This window comes from Rhea pennata, chromosome 2, assembly GCF_028389875.1.
Source record: "Rhea pennata isolate bPtePen1 chromosome 2, bPtePen1.pri, whole genome shotgun sequence".
NCBI classification, from domain to species: Eukaryota; Metazoa; Chordata; class Aves; order Rheiformes; family Rheidae; genus Rhea; species Rhea pennata.
In genome coordinates, this window is record NC_084664.1 from 130609009 (window position 1) to 130629292 (window position 20284).

General features: G+C 44.5%; 1 protein-coding gene across 1 annotated transcript in view; it reads right to left on the reverse strand.

Annotated features, from left to right (window-relative positions):
* XKR4 (XK related 4) overlaps nucleotides 1–13557 on the reverse strand; it is a 219079-nt gene extending 205522 nt beyond the window's left edge. The window contains exon 1 of the mRNA XM_062568221.1: nucleotides 12740–13557. Within this exon, the coding sequence (XP_062424205.1) occupies nucleotides 12740–13557 (818 nt within the window). The remainder of the gene's footprint in view (nucleotides 1–12739) is intronic.
* Nucleotides 13558–20284: the final 6727 nt, after the last annotated feature.

Here is a 20284-nt window from a genome sequence, read left to right on the forward strand (position 1 = left end):
TCATATGAACTGTGAATATTACTACTGAATATGTAACTAAGTTTTGATTATTATTCTGGCACTCAGGCTTAAAATACACCTTCCATAAGAATTTGCACTAGTAAAGTTCAAGCACAAAAAATCAGTATGAATCATTAACATGGTCAAATTGAGTTCATAACTGAACTTCAAAACAACATGTGTAAGGTTCTTTTTGTTATTATTATGATTATGAATAGTGTCCTTTTAAGTTGGACAGCAACTCCTATATTAGTGTTAGCTGTCAAATAAAGCTACTAGCCATTTTTCCTCTTCAGGTACCGGTATAAAATTAAAAATTAGGACGATAGGTTGTGCTGAGGTATTGAAAGGCTTCCTGTGTTGATATAAGTTGATAATTTAAACTTCAATTGTTTTAAGGCTCAGAGAATGAATTATTTCATGGAAATTTAAAATCCTTAAAGACTTAGCATTATATATAAAAAATTCAAAACATTACACACTTTCTGTAATACACATATAGTTCTCACTTTAGAGTACCCATTAGGATTATTTCTTTATGTCATTACTAAAATACACTTAATCATAATTCAGCTGACAGTCAGCATTTTTCAGATGTTTCTTCCTATCCAATACAATAGCTTATTCTATTCTTTCATTCTTTCAAAATGTTCTAACCCATTTTTATACGCTTAAAGTGAGTCAGAGCATCTGCTTTTAAAAAACAGAAAGGTGTGGACATTATCAATTTAGTTTAGAAACCTGTCATTTGTAAAACACTGAATATAACAACACATGAATGTGAATTCTGAAGAAGTAGGACATCTACAGGTCTGATACCTGTCCTCTTAAAAGATTTCCCTGTAGAAAAGTGCTGGCTCACGGAGGCAATTGTGGAAGGGGCTGGCTATCTTGTGAGAATATAAAGTGGAGACTGCCTAATTAAAAAGATCAGAAGTGCAGGAATAACGATCCCCAAGGGGAAGGACTAAGTCCAGATCTGGAATTCACTCTGAGATAAATCAGGAAAGGCACCTGCTTCGAAACACCTTTCTTTCTATTTTGAACACACTTTTAAGCCACAAGTAGCAACTCTTCATGACTTGTATTACAGAAGGACGCTAAAGCTCCAGATAATATCGGCATCCTGCTGTGCTAGGAAGTTTTCGAAGGAACAGAAAGAAAATCTCACAAATGCTCACCACCTCACCAATGCAGCTGATAGGTGGGAGGCTGGGAACTATTAATATGTTTAGATGAAAGAGAAAAGGAGACACAAGGATTAAAGACTTGCCCTGGGCAAGGTGAAGCAAGTCCCACATGAAGAACCTCCCACGGCCCAAACCACACCTTGGTTATGCAACCAGTGTTTGCCCTCTCAGGGGTACATTTCTACGTTGCTGAGGTGAAAACACACACACACACTCATGCTCACAAAACAATCCCAAATCCTCAGGTTTCCAATCTAGATGATACCATCCAAACAACAGCTCCTGCCAGGCAAGGGAACAGGTCCACTTTACTCAGAGCTCCTCTGACCTTCTCAGCTCCTGGGCTTTCATACTCTGCTTATCTAAATCAACTCATGAGGCTCTGCAAGGGCCCAAGCCAGCCTCTTCAGAGCCTTACAGTGGGGTGGCTTGTCTGGAATCATTTGCTAGTTTTCCCAACAGGTAATTAGTAATTAGTTCTCCAAGTCAGTTTTATTATTAATGAATTAACGCCACAGCAATAATACAGAATGAAAACAGATTATAGAAAAATATATACCTATAAAATTTTATTTTTTAGGTACAGGGAAGATAATGGATGGCATACCTGCACACCCAAAACAGCCCTCAGTTCACTAAGGTAATCAGCATACTTTGCTATCATGAGTTCTTAATTAACCTGTGTGGTAAAAAGTCCTAGCAAATGGTTGTTGATTGTAAATGCAATCTCTCCTTCTGACACATGCATTAATGCACTATTGTAAAAGTTCAAAGCCATTATTATTGAGTTGTCTTGGTGACATTAATTATCCTCTGCAATGTATTTAGCTTTGCTCAGGTAAATCTTCTTTAATTGCTCAGTCTTTACTTACAGAACATCTTCACTTAACATGCTATGAACTCTGCTTACATTTATGCTTTTTCCAATAATTCTATGTTACATGTAGCCTCCACCATTATTCCTGGAAATGATAATGAAATCTCTACAAAGCTCATTTGTCTGCTGTCACTGATACAGGCCAGTGTTTTTTGAATTAGAAATGTCCACTGCTTGGCAGCCTTGGGCTGAAGTAAATTCTAGTATGTCTATTATGTTAAAAAAAAAAATCCTAACTCTTGCTACCCTGCCCATTTTTCCACAGTATGTTGGATCCAGTTTATAAGCAGACCCACAGATAAGGAAAACAGCACAAGAGCGGAGCTAAAGTGGGTAGCTGAAGGAAACAGGATGGAGGACAGAACTTCTTAAGCCAGCTAGCATATTATAGTTTTAATATGTATAAACCCTTGATGAAATAAATCCTTCAAAAATTAAAATTTTGCTTTAACATCCCAGAGATGTCCATTATCGAGAGATGTTCATGTTTTGAGTATGTTTAACTTAAAGTATGTTTTGACAGACAAATTTAAATGAAAATTTGTTTTGAATTGTTTCCACCTAAAGCATTTTCTATTTTAGGCTCTCAAAAGTATTTTACCAAAATTAAGCTTCATAATATCCATATAACAGTCATACTGCAAATATATGCTAGAAGACTAAAGGGTGAAATTTTCAGAAATATGCACTGCTTTTACTGTTCAGTTTGAGGCATTTTAAATTTCCTTCCACCTTCAAGAAAAGTGGCAATAAGCTCTGCTCCAATGGAAGTAAAAGGGAGATGCAGTTCTTCATTTTTGGTAATCAGACTTTTTTTTAAAAAAAAAAAAAAAAAATGATACTAAAACAATGATGCATGGGAAAACGCAGAAGAACGTCGAGGAGCCAGGCGATGGAAGCTAGCCAGACCATTCCATGAGAAAAGGAGCAAAAGGAGCAACAACAGATCAGGGTGTCCCACAGTCACATGCCTGCGCCTGGGTCAGCGTGGTGCCTGCTACCCCTGGGCTTTGAACAGAGATTAGTGATGAGCTCTCTGTGCTTACTGAGTATGTGTATAGGACATATAAAACTCACACAGTGCCCCCCACCCGGCGTTCCTCACCATGCAGCAATGCTCAGCCGTGCCAGGGACTCTCCCACTTCATTATTGCCTCGACTGGGAAACGGCTGGGGAACCCCCACTCAGATGCAGAGGCAATAAATGCTCAATATTGACAACAGTGTGCCTTGTGTCTGTGTAACTGTCCCTCCTGGGAGTCCAAGCGTTTCCCCTGCCTTACCCTTACAAGTGAGTACTGAAGAATTGGGCTCCACTTGCTGTGGAGCTTGTAGTAAGTTGGGAGACAAGAAGTTAGGAGCTTAAGATACAACATTTTTGAGATTTTATTTCCGCCACAGAACTGCTTGTTACATTGAAAAAATCAACTATAAAAACCTGTTATCAGTCTAGCAGGAAATCAACTCAGAGTAAGAACTGGGGACAAATATTTTTAAAATTTCTGTCTAATTTCTTTACCAGACATATGTGGAAAAGGGCAAAAGAAACCCCTACTGAATGACAAATTCAAAAATGCCTTTCCTCTCTCTCTTTTTCTAAGGTTGACTATATATGACAGAGAAAGGCTGATAAAAATGTGAATAAAGTCATCCTTCTGTCTCAGCCAATTTAGGCTGACTAGAGCTACTCCCATGAGCTAAGCAGGCATTCCCATGTAGATATGTATTATGATCATATTTGTGGTTATAGTATGCATGCAAGATCGATGTCCACAAATAAAAACATTGGCAGCATTGACTTGCAGGACAAGAGAAACAGAACGTTAAAGACAGGCAACAACAACAAAAAAAGATTAAGCAGTCAAAGAGACAGGAGAATCCCCATCTGACCTCATTTAAGAGCTCTAACAATTAGGTTTCTTCCTCTCTGGCTTCATGAACATTGCATTTCTGTCAAGGACACAGATCCAGCAGAAAGGGCAGTAAATGCCCCAATTAGTTTCACCCAAGCCTCAGTGGTGAAAAGGGACAGGATTTGTCCCTCAAATCCCTCTTGGAAACAGGATTTAAGTTTGCGTAGCTAGAAAGGGCAGTGGACTCAAATCCCTATAACTTGAGCAGATACTCAAATCACAAGTGATTTTGCTCCATCGCTATTTTAGAACAAAGCAGATTCAGTTACATTTGTCAGAGATCAGAGCTCATCAGTGCTCAAAGCAGGTTTAAATAGTGCTTACCAGTTGGATCCACTAAGGAATTTTGGTGCTGCTCAGCCAATTTTCTGGTTTGCAAGAGGCTTAAATAGGAACTGTGGTTGTGTGTGCTGGGGTAGTTCTGAATGAAGCCAAGAAATGCAGAAATGCAAGGCTTTAGGACACTTTCAAGACACACATTATATTCTGCTGTGTTGAGGTTCCTCTAGATTAACACAGCTGCTGTGCTCAATCAAAATTTCAGGAATATGTGTCTAAAGAACATCTAAGTCCTGCTTTGTGGAGCTAAGTCCTATTTTAGACCTGGTTTACAGATTTCCACAATTGTCAGTAGAAAGATTCGGGTTATTTTCTTTAGAAGGAACCCACACCTCCCTCCCTCCCATCCCTCTAATAACAAAAAAGGCAAAAATTTTATCACGACATAGCTCACTGTTCCATACTAACCACTACTAACCCATGAAAATATCAATAGAGTGGCTTTCCACTGTTTTACATGTGTGTATGCCTGAAAGTATTCCTATGTAAGTATAGATTTTCCTGTAGAGACCTGGTGTCCGGTGCTTGCTAATTCAAGGTACTTTCTTTGGACATAATGGAAATAATCTACTGATCCTTTGGTCCACAGGTGGGAAAAGCACTACTCTGAAAGAGGTTGGCAAGATCCTAGAGCAGATTTGACGTTTACATGAAAACGTCCCATTAAAGTGAGCAGTGTAGAAAAATGGCACCACTAACCTTCATTCTTAGGGGCAGAAATAAGTCAATAGCTGATAGAGATAAGGAAAACTGTTCCTCCATCTGTATGTTAATTCATTTTTTTTTTCATAGTAAACCATCTGTATCTTTTTCTGAAGCAGCTGGTACTGGTCCTTGGTACATTAGTCTTATCTAAGTCACACCTTCCAATTTTAGAAGAACGAGAAGTTACTTTTGTTGTCACATCATTGACTGCCAAACTTCCCTGAAAACTCCCCACAAAACAGACTCGTTCCATTTGCTCCAACTCATAATATTAAATTATTTGTAACTGATAGTGCTAGCCACCCCCACTGATTAATTCTGTCAGTCAAAAAATATCTTATACCATGAACATATTGAACAAAACAAATATGTTCTAGGAAGGAAAAATAGTGGAAATAATAACATAGCACAGCAACTCTATCTGTAGTACTCAAGGACCATTAGAAATATTTTGTTTGGGGAAAAAAATAATTATTACTCATTTCAGCCATTACAGAGAGTGAAACAGAATGAGTGAGTGAGAGAGATGAGAAACCACCTCAGCAATTAGACATCACAGCTAATTCAGGTTATGATTGTCAGGAAATTCAGGTAAAATCTCTTGGAAAAAATATATACCTCAGACCCATTATTTTTTAATTCTAAAATTTACAAAAAGATAATTGAGAATACTCTCTTCCCCATAAACTGATCTCAAACTGATACCTTGTATATGTATTCATAAGTGTCGATGACTTCTTACTGCAAAATCAGAGTTAAAACTGTATCTAAGATTTACTCTGTGAGTTTGTCCATCCGTATAACCCTTTTTTCTCCCCTCCATCTCCAGTCTCTCAAGCAGCCACTTATAAGATTACTCAGATAATCTCTTTTTGGTCAGTAGCTGAAGGGAAATAAACTGGAATTAGGCACACAGCCTGCAAAGATTAACCAATATTCCTGTGCCTTTACATAAGTTATCTCCTTTTATATTCTCTTTCAATGCTCCCTCAATTCTCCCTCACATTTTCTTTCGTATCAGTCTCTTTTTATTTCAAAAATCAAACAAAGACAATCCATTTGGTAGGCTGTTTGCCACTTCCGTTCCTATTTGTCTGCTTAACACGATGCACACAACTGACAGCTGTGCGAAAACGGACAAAAATGGCACCATGTTTTCAACATACTTTAGCAAGTACAAGAAGTTCTACTGTATCTTGAAACGCAAACAAAAGAACCGCTGACTTTGTCTGTGTCCAATAAATCCCCCCCCCAAACAACCCCTTTACTGAAACTGCAAATCACTGCTGTAGCCTGTTACGCATGAAAAGCTACTACTTAATTGGGACAAAGAGAAGGAAGGCCAGCTCATATTGCACGAGTGACATAAGAACTAATTTCATTTTAATTTTACTTGAACCTTTTTATCTTTGTAGTCAAGTCAGTCATTATAGACAAATATTAAGGACAAAGTCAGCTGACAGGGAGAGTGCATTCGTCCCGACAAGGTAAGGGTAAGCTCTGATGTAAATACCCTGAAGATACGGAGGAGGAGGCCTGAAGCTGCAGATCGTTCTGTGAGGTTAGTCTTCCTGGCTTCCCCATGGGAGATCTGGACATGCAGACTGACCTTTTGCAATATATACTTTCCCTGATCAGGTAACATTGAAGAAGGAAATTTTAGCCAGAAAAATTCTTCTAGTGGTATGAATCTTCTGCAAGATTAAAATATCTAGAAAATAATTATAACACAAAACATTTGTTTGAATTTATGGTGTATATTTTTAGTCATGTCTGCAGTTGCATTGGAGATCTCTAGAATAATTGATATCTATGCATTATAACAGGAAATCCTCTGAAACAGGAGCTCTTAAAATCCATCTGGATTTTCCACTTCTTAGGGGAAAAAAAATAAATTATTCCTATATATAAGTTGCTAGAAGCATTCTGTGTATAAAATATAAGTTCACCTACTAAGCCAATTGAGCAGTCAAAAATTTTAGAGCTTGAATAGTCCTTTGAAATCTGAAAACTTATGTAAGTGATAAATATTCTCTGTAGAGAGAACCCTTGTTAATTATTAAAGTATAGTATCTTTCTTCTAAAGTACATCAGCATCTTTTATACGTAGCTTAGGTTATTAGAATGAACTGAATACCAAATCTGGTTTGTATGCAGACTTGTAAGAGATTTTTAAGAACATAGTAAAGCTTCACATTTATGTTTCCGAAAGAATTATGTAAAGCATAGCATACATCTGCATATCACTCTCTTAAAAAAAAAAAAAAAAAAAAAAAGGAATATTTATTCTGCCGAAAGTATTAGCAGAAGTTTAAATGTGATTAGGCCACCTATAAAGTGGTCTGCCCCTTCTCCTCCTGCTTTCTGAAAAAAAAACCCCAAACTTTAATTCTTATTTCTGTCAGTTCATCACCTTTCCTTAGTTCTAATGACACAACAAGCAAACTAGTAAGCCAGTAGGACTTTAACTCAAGAACAGCAGTAACTCTATAGGATGTTATTGCTGAGTGGTAGCATTTCTCTATATAGAGAGACAGATGGGGAGGATATGCAATAATCTTGTCTGGGAAATGGCTATGACTCACAAATTTGGACTCAATGTGACAAATTATCTGATAGATTTCAAAACAGTGAGAAAAACTGGTGTCAGATTGAGATATTATCACATCTCAGTATGAAGTCCAATAGCAGCTGGAATTATTGACCACCTAACTTACACTGAACTCCTGCACTGTTACTGAACAACATCATCAAAACCATCATGTAGAGCAAAACTGTTCAAGGATGGAGTTGTGCCAGTTCAAAAACTGGTGATATTTTTCTTTATTTTACTATCTTTTTCACAGTTCCACCTTAAGGGCTCAGTCATGTTCAGAAGTGAGCACTTGAGAAAGTTGTAAGAACTGCTCATGCACAGAGCAGCCATCATTTCCATTTTTCTTTTTTGGGAAACTGTAAGACCACCAACTGATCGCAGAGGTGAGGTTTACCAGGGGAAACAGAGGGTTTTTCGGCAGATGATCCAGCTATCTGAGAAATGCTCTTCATAAGGTACCAGAGGAACTACATGGCTTTCAGATGCCAGCATCACCTGCACAACTTTTCTGCAACTTCATATATTTTAAAAAAATAAGAACCAAGAATTAGAAAGAAGATAAAGATTTTTTAAAAACTACACATAAAGAGATAGCTAAATCATACTATATTGATGAAGATGGTGGGAGTCTTTGGGCAGACTGCAGCAGAGTAGTGGAGGATGTATGCTGCAGAGGCCTCTTAGGGAGCCAGACACAGAGAGCAATGAACCTGGCTTCTCCTCCTCCTCCTCTTCCAGCTGAGTTCCCACACAGCTCATAAACCTCATCCAAAATCCATGATGTACTTAATCATCTCACTATCATCTCAGCGACCCAGAAATAATTTTAAAGGGTAATTTCCAATCACCTTCTTCCTAGTGATTCACCCTTCCCCTGGCCTTGTTGGCTCAGCAAGTCACTGTCACCGGTTTCCCTTCAGGCACTTCTGCTGCTGCTGTTCAGACAAGGCGCCAAGAGCCTCCGAGCCCTCCGCCAAGAGCCTCCGAGCCCTCCGGGCACTGACCGCATCACCCACTGACAGGAGCCATTCCCATACAAGACACAACTGTCATCCAGGATCAACTTCTTGCTTCCCAGAGATGGCAAGAAGGGCACTGTCAACTCCCTCCTCCTGCCCCCTCAGCTCCTGCCGTGACCACAAACCCCCCGCGTTGCTCCCATGGCCCCTTTGCTCCATCTCAGAAGCGTGTCCCTCCTTTCCTGCCAGCTCTGAGACAGCTCACCCAGAAAAAGAGCTTCTAAGGAAATGGGCCAGCTCCACGGATGCCAAATGAACATTATTATCTCGTGCATCCAGTCACCAAGACCCGTTATCCACGGCACAGTCTGAAAGCTGAGGCTAAGCCTGGAAAGCTTAGTGAATCAAAGAGGTGCTCAGGGCAGTGCTTACACGCTTTCATGCCAGAGTCCAAAGCCAGCGGTTCATCTGAATCCTACTGCTTCACGTACCTCCACACAAGCGTGTCTCCCTTACGAAGTAGAGCAGGCTGTTAAAGCATCCACTTCCCTATGTATCCATTTCCCTATAAAGACACCGTGCATTACATCCCCCTTGTGCTCTCCAGAGTCTGCTAATAAGGATCTGTGTCGCTCGCAGCAAATATTTGGGAGAACACAGCTCCGTAGTGTGGCTTTCACGCACGAGTATTGGTAAAATGCAGAACACACCGGAAGTGCGGATAGGGAACATAGCTATATCTATCTCCGAAGGCAGAATGCTTCAAAAGCTCACCAATGATCAGATTTTAATATGAAATTAGCTGCCTATGGAGGCCTAATAGCTACACTCAGCTGTGGCAAGCAACTCCTCAGAGACTTCACTGGAATTTTAACTGAGGGGCAGCGTTATCAGAAAGTCTGCAAATATCCAGCCCTGAAAAATATCATCTATATGCTTGCTCTTCAAAATGGAAGGTTTCAGTCCTCTATAATTTTAAGGGAGAAAATAAAAAGTTACACCAGCTTTGAGAGAAAAAAATCCGTATTTTTATTCAGAACAGCTTTGTGGCTTAGCTGTTCCTGCAGCTCTTCATCTCCAGAAAAAAAAATGTTTTAATAATTTTAGATTGCCTATTTACAGTATTGCTCCATGCAGCAATTAAAGGCCTCATTCATTTCCCATTAGCACATTTTAGTTAAAATTAACACATAATCATTTTCAATGATCTGGCTTTCAATATGTTTGTAAATAAAAATTAATCTTGAATGTAATACAAGGAAAAAGCTTTGAAATTGTTAGGAATCAGCCTGATACAGCTAATCACTAAAACACACTCTTCACATTTGTTTTAAACACAAGGACCCCCAGATTGCTGGTTGTAGCAAGTGTTCCTCAGGACCGCTTCCTTAAATACGGGATTGACACAATTCCCTCAAACACCTTCAGCAATGTGATAAACCAAGGGAAACAGAAGACTTCAAGAACGAGTTCAGTACTTTAGGAGGAGACAGAGGGTGCAATGAAGGCCAGAGGAAACAAGCAGAAGCAATAATCTCAGCATCCTCAGAGCAAGACACAAATCTCTCTTCATGTGCCCTGATATCCTTACTTATATGCAAATCTACTGATCACCAAAACCTCCACAAAACCTCCATTCTAACAGTTAGGACTCCTTGTTGATACAGAAGAGAGAGCAACATTATTGTCTTTTTTGCTTCTGGGGGCTGCAATATCATAAGTTATAGAAAACTTAAATATAGGTACAGGAGAGATTTAGCCAAGGCCAAAAGAAAAGACCAGGAAAAACTGAAACTGGAGAGAAAACCCTGGGGTGCAGAACAAAGAGGTTCCCTTGGGTCTCCTCAGCACATGGGGGAGCCATGCCCTCAGTGCGTACGCGCTTGCAGCACCCACGCAGCCAGCAAGGTCCGCGCAGCAATGCTGCGAGTGACTTACTCTCCAAACTGAGCTAAAAAACACATTAGTGTTCCACTTCAGCCTAAATGCTCAGACCAGGACAGATGTTACATGGCGTAGAAAAAATTTTGGACTACAAAGTTTCTGTCAGAATTGTGAGTGCTCCTTTTTCTAGATTTTTTTTTCCCCCACTGATCACATTAGTTCTGAGTCTATGGTTATGTACAGAGTTTCTCAGTGGATGATACAACCTCTCCTCTTTTGGTGCTAGTAATTAGTTTTAGGTGACTGCAAAGGTGCTTTCTTATGAGGAATAGACTTAGGGAATTAAAAGGAAGTCACTTTAATGAACTATAAAGCTCAGCTATGCAAGATTGCATATAGTTGACCATATAATATGTACATTTGTGGAAAACTACAAAGAATGAGTTACTGACATACAAATAGGCAGTTTGCCAGACCAATTTCACTAGAAAACAGAGCATAGCAAGCTAAAACATAAATAACAGCCTAACACGCCTTGTCAATGTAATATTCCAGTAATCTTACGCTGCTGTGCATAAAATATAAAGAAAGCTACAGATGATCAAAGGAGGCTCAGCTAGCTTTAAGTGCAGAGGGCTAGGTACTCTTGCAAGGAGCAAATCTTATGTTTAAAAAGGTTGGGATTCATAGAAAAGCAAGTAGCTAGGAAGGCGCAGTCTCAGCCTCCTCCTCTGACAGAACCACTATGCAACATCAGACCCTGCCTTGCTCCACCCAAAACCCCGCTCCTCCTGTTTTCCCATACGGAGACACGACGGGGGACTTTGTGAAACTCTCTTCTGTGTCACTCAGCATGACACACACTGTTTGTCCTCCATACGGATTAATACAGACATTAATTGCATATACATTTTGAGCCCTTGAACCTACTCTCATGTCTCTGCAGGACTGGGACCAAATATTACATAAAAGCCATCTCATTCATAAAGTCCTAAATTTAATTTGTGTTCAACCACAGTCGTAGAGCACATAGAGGCTCCTGAGCATAGCATTGCTCTTCATTCAAAATTTTCTTCCTCTCTCAAGTCCTGTCATAGTAAGTTAATATTTAGGATATCTGTAACTTTGAGTTCATTGCACACCAAGTTTAGAAAATCCTATTCACCATAATGAACCAAATAATCTGGAAATGACACTTAATAATGCCTTTCAAAATCTTCGGTATATTGTCCAGCAGTGTTTACACTCCTTGATGCCTAAAGGGCACAACCAGAACTGGGCTGCACAGTATACTGCACTAACACAGAGTGAAAGACCGTCCCTGTCCAAAAGGACGGGCCAGAGAATTAAAACTCCAGTCAGCAGTTTAGAATGACATACTGAATTCAACTCTCACGAAAGACTTCTGACAAAACAAAACAGAAACTCCTGAGGACTTCTTTCCACCTGTCAGACAGGAGACTCCAAATGCAATTTCAGCTGTGCTTTACTGAACTGCCCCAGCAGACCAACTTCTCAAGCACAGCACCTATCTTCCACGATTTTATGTGGACATTTGAACTCCTGATACAGTCCTGTGCAAACTCTAGACTTCGTGCTGTTCAGACAACACTACGTGTATTTACACGGCATTCGGTCTCCATCTAAGTTTTTCCTAGGAAAGTAATCAAAAAGCTGGAAAGGATTACTTTTGCCAGTTATGACGTCATCTGCCTTTTCAGTCGGTGCTTCCACAAGCTAGCGCATCCTTTCTGCAACGTACACAGTCCCGCAAATGTTTTCCGTAGCAGCTACTCAGGAGTTGGACTTAGGAGGTCTGTCTTTACGCATCACACGTCTATAAAACGCGTACGCGGGGCAGGGAGCAGAAACACAGCAAGACGCCCGCACACGAGCGAGCCCAGCAGCGGGACTGTCCGTTTCGGGCAAAGAAACTCTTCACCGCCTGTGAAGTTCCCTGCTGGCGGCAACACTGCCCCGCGCACGCGGGAAGAGCGCGGCGGATGCGCGCGGCGCCGGCTGCGCAGCGCAGCCGGCCCGGGGGCGGCCGCCCTCTTTTTCCTCCCCCTGCCCCCCGCTTTTCCTTTCTCTTTTGGGTTCACCCGTCGCCCGGCTTCCCCGGAGGGCTGGGCCCCCCCGGCAGCGCAGGGCGGCGCGGCGCGGAGGCGGGTGCCGGGGGGCGCCGCGGGCGCGGGGCGGCCCCGCCGCGCCGAGAGCCGGTGCCGGGGGGGGCGGCCGCCGCCCGGCGCTGCCCCGCCGCCCCCGCGGCTCCTCACCTCCAGACCTGCCCCAGCTGCAGGATGTGGACGAGCGACTGCAGGAGCCAGACGCAGCAGGCGCACGAGGCCGAGCCGCCGCCGCCGGCGTTGCTGCTGCTGGCGCTGCTGCTGTTGGTGGCGTTGCTCTTGCTGGCGGTGGACGCCTGCCGCTGCGGCGCGCCGGGGCGGGCGGCCGCGATGTCCCCGGCCGCCGAGGCGCTGCTCACCAGCAGCTTGCTCTCGGCGGCGGGGCAGTGCCCGGCGGCGGCGGCCGCGGCCGCGGCGCTGTCCTCCGTGCTGAAGTCGTGCGCGAACCAGCGGAAGCTGAACACCTGCACCGAGAAGGAGCCGAGCAGCACGAAGAAGAGGGTGAGCCCGAACCACCAGCGCTGGCCCCGCAGGTAGTAGTCGACCGCCAGCCAGATGTCGGTGCCCACGTCCGCGAAGTACACGGCCAGGGCGGCCAGGATCCAGAGGCAGTCCCACAGCGAGTAGCGCCGCTGCTCCCTGCCCAGCCGCAGGCACAGCGAGGACGAGCCCCCGCCCGAGCCCCGGGAGCCCCCGCCGCCGCCGCCGTCCCCTGCGCGGCCGCCGCCGCAGCAGCAGCAGCGGGAGCCGCCGCCCGAGCCGCCGCCGCCGCCGCAGCACCCGCCCCCGGGCGCCTCGTCGTCGTCGCTGCCGCCGCCCGGGCCGCCGCCGCCGCCGCCGCCGCTGCCGGCCGGCAGCCCGGGGGCCAGGGCCGGCACCGAGCCCGAGTGCTCCGAGTTCTGCAGCGGCGTGAACGCCACCTCGCCGCCCTTCTTCCTCTTCAGCCGCCCGTCCGACTTCGCGGCCATGATGCCTCCCTCAGCCCCGCCGGAGAGCGAGCGGCGGCGGCGAGCGCCCCTTTATCCCGCGCCTCCCCCTGCTCCTCCTCCTCCGCCCCCGCCCCCCGCCCGCCGCAGCGCGCCCGCCGCTCCCCGCGCCCCGCGCCGGGCTGCGCGCCCCGCCGCCGCCGCGCTCGGCCGCGCCGCCGCCGCGGGGGCCGCCGCCGCCGCCCCCTGCCCGAGCCGGGAGCGGGCAGGGCAGCGCGGCCCGGAGCAGCGCGGCCCGCCCCGGCCGCCGCCGCCCGGCTGAGTGACGCCGCGAAGAGGATGACCTCATCCCTCATCCCTCGTCCCTCGTCCCTCATCCCTCGTTCCTCGTCCCTCGTCCCTCACCCATCCCTCATGCCTCCGCCCGCCGCCGCGCCCCCGCCCGCACCGGCGCTGGCGCAGGGCGGCGGAGGGGGCGCTCAGGCGCCGGCAGGGCGGTGCAGGGGGCGCCGCCCCGGCCGCGGCCCCGGGCGCGCCGCGCCGCGCAGCGCCGCGCAGCAGAGGCCGCGGGGAGGCGCGGCCGCTCCGCGGGGCGAGGGAGCGGGTGGGCGAGGGAGCGGGGCCCGGGAGCAGGCGGAGATGGGGGTGGGGGGCCCGGGCGGCTCCGTTGTCGTCCCCCCGCCCCCCCCCCCCCGGCAGCGCTGCGGGGCCCGCGGAGCCGCTCCGCGCGGCGAGGGACGCGGCTTTCCGCCGCCGCGGCACCAGGTGCCGGTATCGCCCCGGGCAGCGGCGCTGGAGCCCCCGTTGCCTGCCCAGGTGCGCACCGCGCTACTGCGCGCCCGCCCCATCCCGTCAGAGACGCTGCTCGGGCTCCCCGGGCTTGGGGAAACGCGAGTGGGCGGCGTGGAGCCCCGCGCGGCGCCGCGGCTCGCGCAGGGGCGTTTGGGGGCGGGCGAGGAGGCGCCGCTGTGCCCCGCGTGGGCGCCCGCCCCGCCCGGCGCCGCCGCCCGCCCCGCGGCCGCGCTCCGAAGCTCACCCGGCAGCGGAGGTGCCCCGTCCGCAGTTTCCAGCGTAGGCGGCGAGCCAGGCGGGCTGGGGGCGGCGGGGGGGGGGGGGGGTCTGCGGCCGCCCGCCCCCCTCCCCGCGTGGGCTGCCCCCCGCCGGGCGCTCGGCTCCGCGGCCGCGGCTCCCGGCCGTGCGCGCTCGGCTCGGCGGGCAGCGGCCGCATCGCTGCTCCGGCGCGCCCGGCCCCGAAAAGCAGCAGTGGGAGCCCGCGCAGGGGGCAGGGGCTGCGCGGGGCCCCCGCACTCACCGCCCGACCACCGCGCCCGCGTCGGGCCGGTGCTGCCGGCCCCGTCGACGAATGGAGTTGGAGTTTGGCCCTAACCCGCTCCCGTCTCCGTCCTCCCCCATATCCAAAATTTATGGGATGAACGACCGATTTACTTCCTTGTCTTATTTTATTTTATTTTATTTTTTTTTTGGCCTGTGGAATATTTTATAAGCATGCCCTCCCCTTCCCTCCTTAAAATAGAGCGGTGGAGTATTTTAAGCATGTTGCTAGAAAATCTTAATAGGAATGCCAGTGAAACTATGGTAGGACACTGGTACATTAACATAGGTGACTAAATATAGCCTCTTCAGATTAATTCATTAAAGAGAAGAGGTTATATAGACAGCTAGAAAAAGTGCCTTTCAACTCTTACATGTACCTGGCAAGTACAACGTAGCCTTTTGAAATTAGCTTTTATAGATATGTACCCCAAATTTTAAGAAAAGTCTACATGTTCATTACTGTTCAAGGCATGCTAAGCACACAAAAATCAGACTTTGGAACTCAGACTTTGGAAGGTGAAGAGCACACATAAATTTAATTTCGCATGTTATTTTTCATGATACTACTCATTCCAAGACAGTCTTTAATTACACAATCACATAATGGTTCTTAAATAACATGCATTTGCTCTGCAGTCTTTGTTATGGTACTATAGCTGTACTCTTATTTCTGTTCCTTTTGTAACCCCACATTAATTTAATTCTCATTATAGTCCATATGATCTTTATTCACTTAGATTTTCAATGCAAATTGCTTCTTTCTCAAGGAATCTTTTAATAATTCAGTCAGCACCTATATATAATACAATATAGTCTAATAATAGAGCTAATTTAGCTGCGAGTATGGTGGTTTATATATACCAACAAGTTTCCAATATTCTATTCATAGTTGCATATTTAATAAAATGGTTTAGTGTGTACTTTAAGTTACTTTAATTGACTCTGTTTGACACATACAGGACTAAAAGATGCTACAGATTTATAATGGAGATTGTAGTGTGATACCTGATGGGGAGGGACAACTATGCTCCTAGTGCTGGAATCCTGATCTGCAAAGCTGTGAGTGGCGGGGGGGATAGGGTGCAGTGATCTGGAGGCGTCAGATCTGAGCCTGACAGGCGTGGTGGGATGGAGCTCACTCTGACGGGCAGAAGGCACCCACTGAGCGATGCTGCAGATGTTTAGTGCTGTAAACGGTGTCAGCGTAGCCCCGCTGCCGCCATCTGCGCAGGCCGTGGCAGCCGGCGTGCCTACCTCGAGCGCCCCAGCCCCAGTGGGAAGCTGCTGGGGCCAAGCGTCCCTGGCATCCTCCTCTCTAGGCCCCAGGCTCGGGGCTCAATCTCCGCTATATTTACTTGCCGCCATGTCAGTCCAGAGACAGAATTAGACCAGAAGAGATTGACCATAGCCCCCAAAGTCTCCAGTTCACCAGAGCACTTTACATCAGAGCCATAAATTTCAGTGTGCTAGCCATTTTGTCATGACAGGGTGGCAGGGATTACATCTTCCTTCTTCTCCTCTTTTATCTTACCTGCTCTACTCTTCTTCCCTCTCCTTGCTTCTTGCTTTTATTTGTTTGCTTTGTTCTTTCCTGTACTCGGCTATTGTGCCATTTGTCAGCGGAGTAATATTCTTTCCTACACATTTTTGCGTTTCTGTTAAATGAACGCAGTGCAACAGGTGACCATTCACACCCACGCTAAATCTGAGGCCCTTTGATATTGCCAGAGGAGTGCCTTCCTTTTTGCCTTCTCACTTAAAAGGCAATAATAAATGGAAAAGATCCCAAATAATATGTAAGTGTTGAAGAAATCGCTTGCAAGAAACAGAACCAGGTATCCTCTTTGTTACACTGGCATAGCTCTTCTGGAAGAGTTTGTATTTACACAGTGGGTACAAACCGTACACCAGCATGCATTCAGCAAGCCCAGATTCCTGCTAAATCCACCCCAAAATTAATTACAAAATAGTTGAAGGGCAAAAATGTGATTGCAGACATCAATACATATTTCATAACCTGTAGTACAGACACATCCATTTCCCGTGCAAAGCTATTTTTTCTCTGGAGAATATTTTATTCTTGGCTTCTTTTTTCTCCATCTTTCTTTAATGAAAGCATTTTTCTAGGTACCACAAGTACCACTTTTACTTTGTTCTCAACTACAACTGCTGCTCTTTCCTCCCACCCCATGTTTTACGAATTAGCTTTCTCTACTTCAGGAAGACAAAACTTTCACAAAACTGACAGTATTTTTTTAGTTTTGCCAGCCTCCCAGCCATGATCTTTCTCACAATCTTCTTTAGCTATGGCTCTATCAAAATATACTCAAGGTTCTGTCTGTAGCTCTCTCATTCTGCCATTAGATTGTCTTTATATTCTACAAGTGTAATCATTTCTTTCCATTCGTTGTTTTCCAAACAATCACCAGATCTATTTTATTTTGTTTGGCAATATTTTGACCTGATGAATCTGCTAGCAGATTTCCTCCCTTTTCCTTCCTTCCTTCTTTCTTTCCTTTCATCCATCTGTTCCTCTCTCCTTTCATCTTTCCTTCCTTCCTACCTACCTACCTACCTAAATGTATCTTCATGATTTTTGTTTTATTTCTCTCCCAAAGGCTCCCAATCCCTTCTGCACAGTCTTTCTGGCTGGCTGTGGAGTGATATAAAGTTGGGGCAATCTGGTGGAGAATCTGAAGAACATCTGTTTTCTTTTCTCCTTACCTATGACGTAGCCTCAGTACCATGGTTCCCTACCTCTTGCTTTAATTAGCATCCCATGTTAAAACAGAGCCCTTCAAACAAACACTCATGTCTCAATTTATTTAAAAGTTAGCAATTGAAAATTATTTTACAAAATGTTCACAGGTTTCAGATGTTTTCAACAGATTAATGTTTAAACTATACACACAGTAGCTGTCAGTAGGAGTTATGGTAAAGAATATTTGTTTAACATTTACACACTGAAGTATCTAAATATCTTCTTGCCCAAATATCTTTACTCACAAACAGACACATGCCAATGTATCTCCTGATAACGTATCCCTTGATAACTTAGCTACTTCACTGCAAAGGATGGTGGTATTCCATTTCAGTTATGCCAGTCTCGTCAAATTCAGACAAGAACAAATCAGAAAACAATTTACACAAATATTTTAATTATCAAAATTTGCAAATTGTTAATATTAAATATTAAAATACTATATATTTTTAAACATACTGAATATAAATAGCTATTGTTTGCTTGCTGTAGGTTGAACTGGTTTTATTCATGGTACTATGTGCAGATGCACACATAAAAATATTTTTGAACTATAAGCTTGCCTTTAAAGTTGAGAAAAGATGCATGAATCAAGTATTCCGATGTTAGTCCACTTTTACGTTACAAAGAATACTCTGAAATGTTACCTGGTTTCAGGAATTATTTTGTGTTATCTTGATACTGACATATGTATTTCTTAGGCATAAATCTCTTTTCTGTAGCATGTGTAGGTTCATGTGAGGATGCAGACACACACGCATCCGCCACAGGAGATCTGCCAGGGTAGAAATTCAATGTAACTTGGCTCCTAGGCACACACCCAGCTTTAAGTAGTCTAGAAATCAATCTTAAATCATTGAGGCTGTTCATATACTTAAAATATTGGCACATACTTAAATTTCTTCATCATTTGGGCTAGGGTATCTTGTATATTTGCAGAAAGCCTAAAGATTAGATGCATGTGAATTCATTCTGTTAAATAATAAATAATTTTTTTGAACCAAACACACTGTCCTGCCTGCAGAGAGGCTGGGAAGCTGTTGACACCTGTGATGTCTCCACAGGAGGACAGAGATGTAGCACTGGGAAGCAGAGACTGACTGGGCTGACAAGAAACCCTGGGCATTTGGCCCCCATGGGAGCGTTGGAAGGAGCAGAGAGAAGTCTCATAAGCTGGAAGAGGCAAGGTTGTAGTAGAGAGAAGGGTTCAACTGCTGTGGCTTCCTCTTGCCTTCCTCCAAATAAATTAATTCCAGATTTACGTGGACAGAATGACTGAGATCAGTCCTGCTTGGATGACAGCATATGGAAGTATGAAGTGATTTTTTTCAGTATTTTTGAAAAATTTAACTCAATATTTCTTAAATTTGCATGTATTACTTAGAAATGGATGTCAGTGACCTTTCTCGTTTCTTCATATTATGTTTCTACATATATAATTAAAGATAGACATAAATATATTGCTAATGATAGTAAAAGAGAGACACACATGGGAAGACATCACAGGAAGCAAGTAGGCAGCCAAGCTTTGTGCAAAGCTTACTACTCTTTTGCTGCTTTGGGGCATTCAGAAACCAATGAACAACCAAGCAAATCACATTTTATGATAAGTGGGAATGGTATTTATGGGGTGCCAAAGAGAGCATGACCTATGAGCTATGACCCTGTATTCCAGTGACAATTAAGAATTTTCCAAAGTTCAAAGAAGAAGGTGCAAAGATTCCCGTTTTCTTTCCTGTTTGCTTCATCTGTTTAAAAAAAAAATAATAAAAAGCCAAGCCACAGAAGTGTACAAGGAAGATTCAACCACAGCACAGAAAGCCAGGACAGTTCTTTGCACTGGCGTTCAGCGTGGAGGAGTTTATGGACTTTTCCACACTACTGCTTTTCTTTATGGGGAAGGAGTGTGAAGGCCCATTTTAACTGATGTGCGAACAGAGGACATTTGTATTTGTAAACACAATTACAAATACAAACGACTGACCAGAACTAGATGGTATTCATCCAAGACTTCTAAAGGAACACAAAGGAGCACTTGATATTTCCTTGTTTTGGATTTTCATTCTCTGTTTCCACAACTGACAAACTACAGGATGATAGATACAATGTAACTGCTCCTATAAACTTAAGAGGAGGATTTTTCTTTTGCTTGAGGAGTTTCAGCTAGGCAGTATTCGAAATTGCTGTGAGAACATTAAATGATCCAATTAGCCAGTCAGAACACGGTTATGTTTCTTCAAATCCTTAACACTAGTAGCAAAGGAAACTGAGACACTCCTGGGACTAAAATGGGCAGAAATATGTCTGTGAGATCAATCTAAAAATATATAGAAAAGCACACTGGGAAAAGCAGTAAGAAAAAAAGGTAAATTTAACTAATATCTGACTCTTACAGGACACTTTCAATCTTTCCTGTTTAAGTTTTATGAGTTATATTATTTTTCTTGCTGAGTATTCAATGGCTTGTTTTTATGCTTTTCTAATCTTTAACTCTATATTTCCTGAAACTAAAAGAACCAATGTCAGGCTTTTATATTGTCTGAATTATGGTTTTCTGCAAGATTCATGTATATGAATCATGTTTTCTGCTTTGGAAATCCTCAGAACTTGAACCCAGTCCCACTGAAACATCTGAATCAGAGACAAGGAGCCTCTCACAGTATTGCCTCCAGC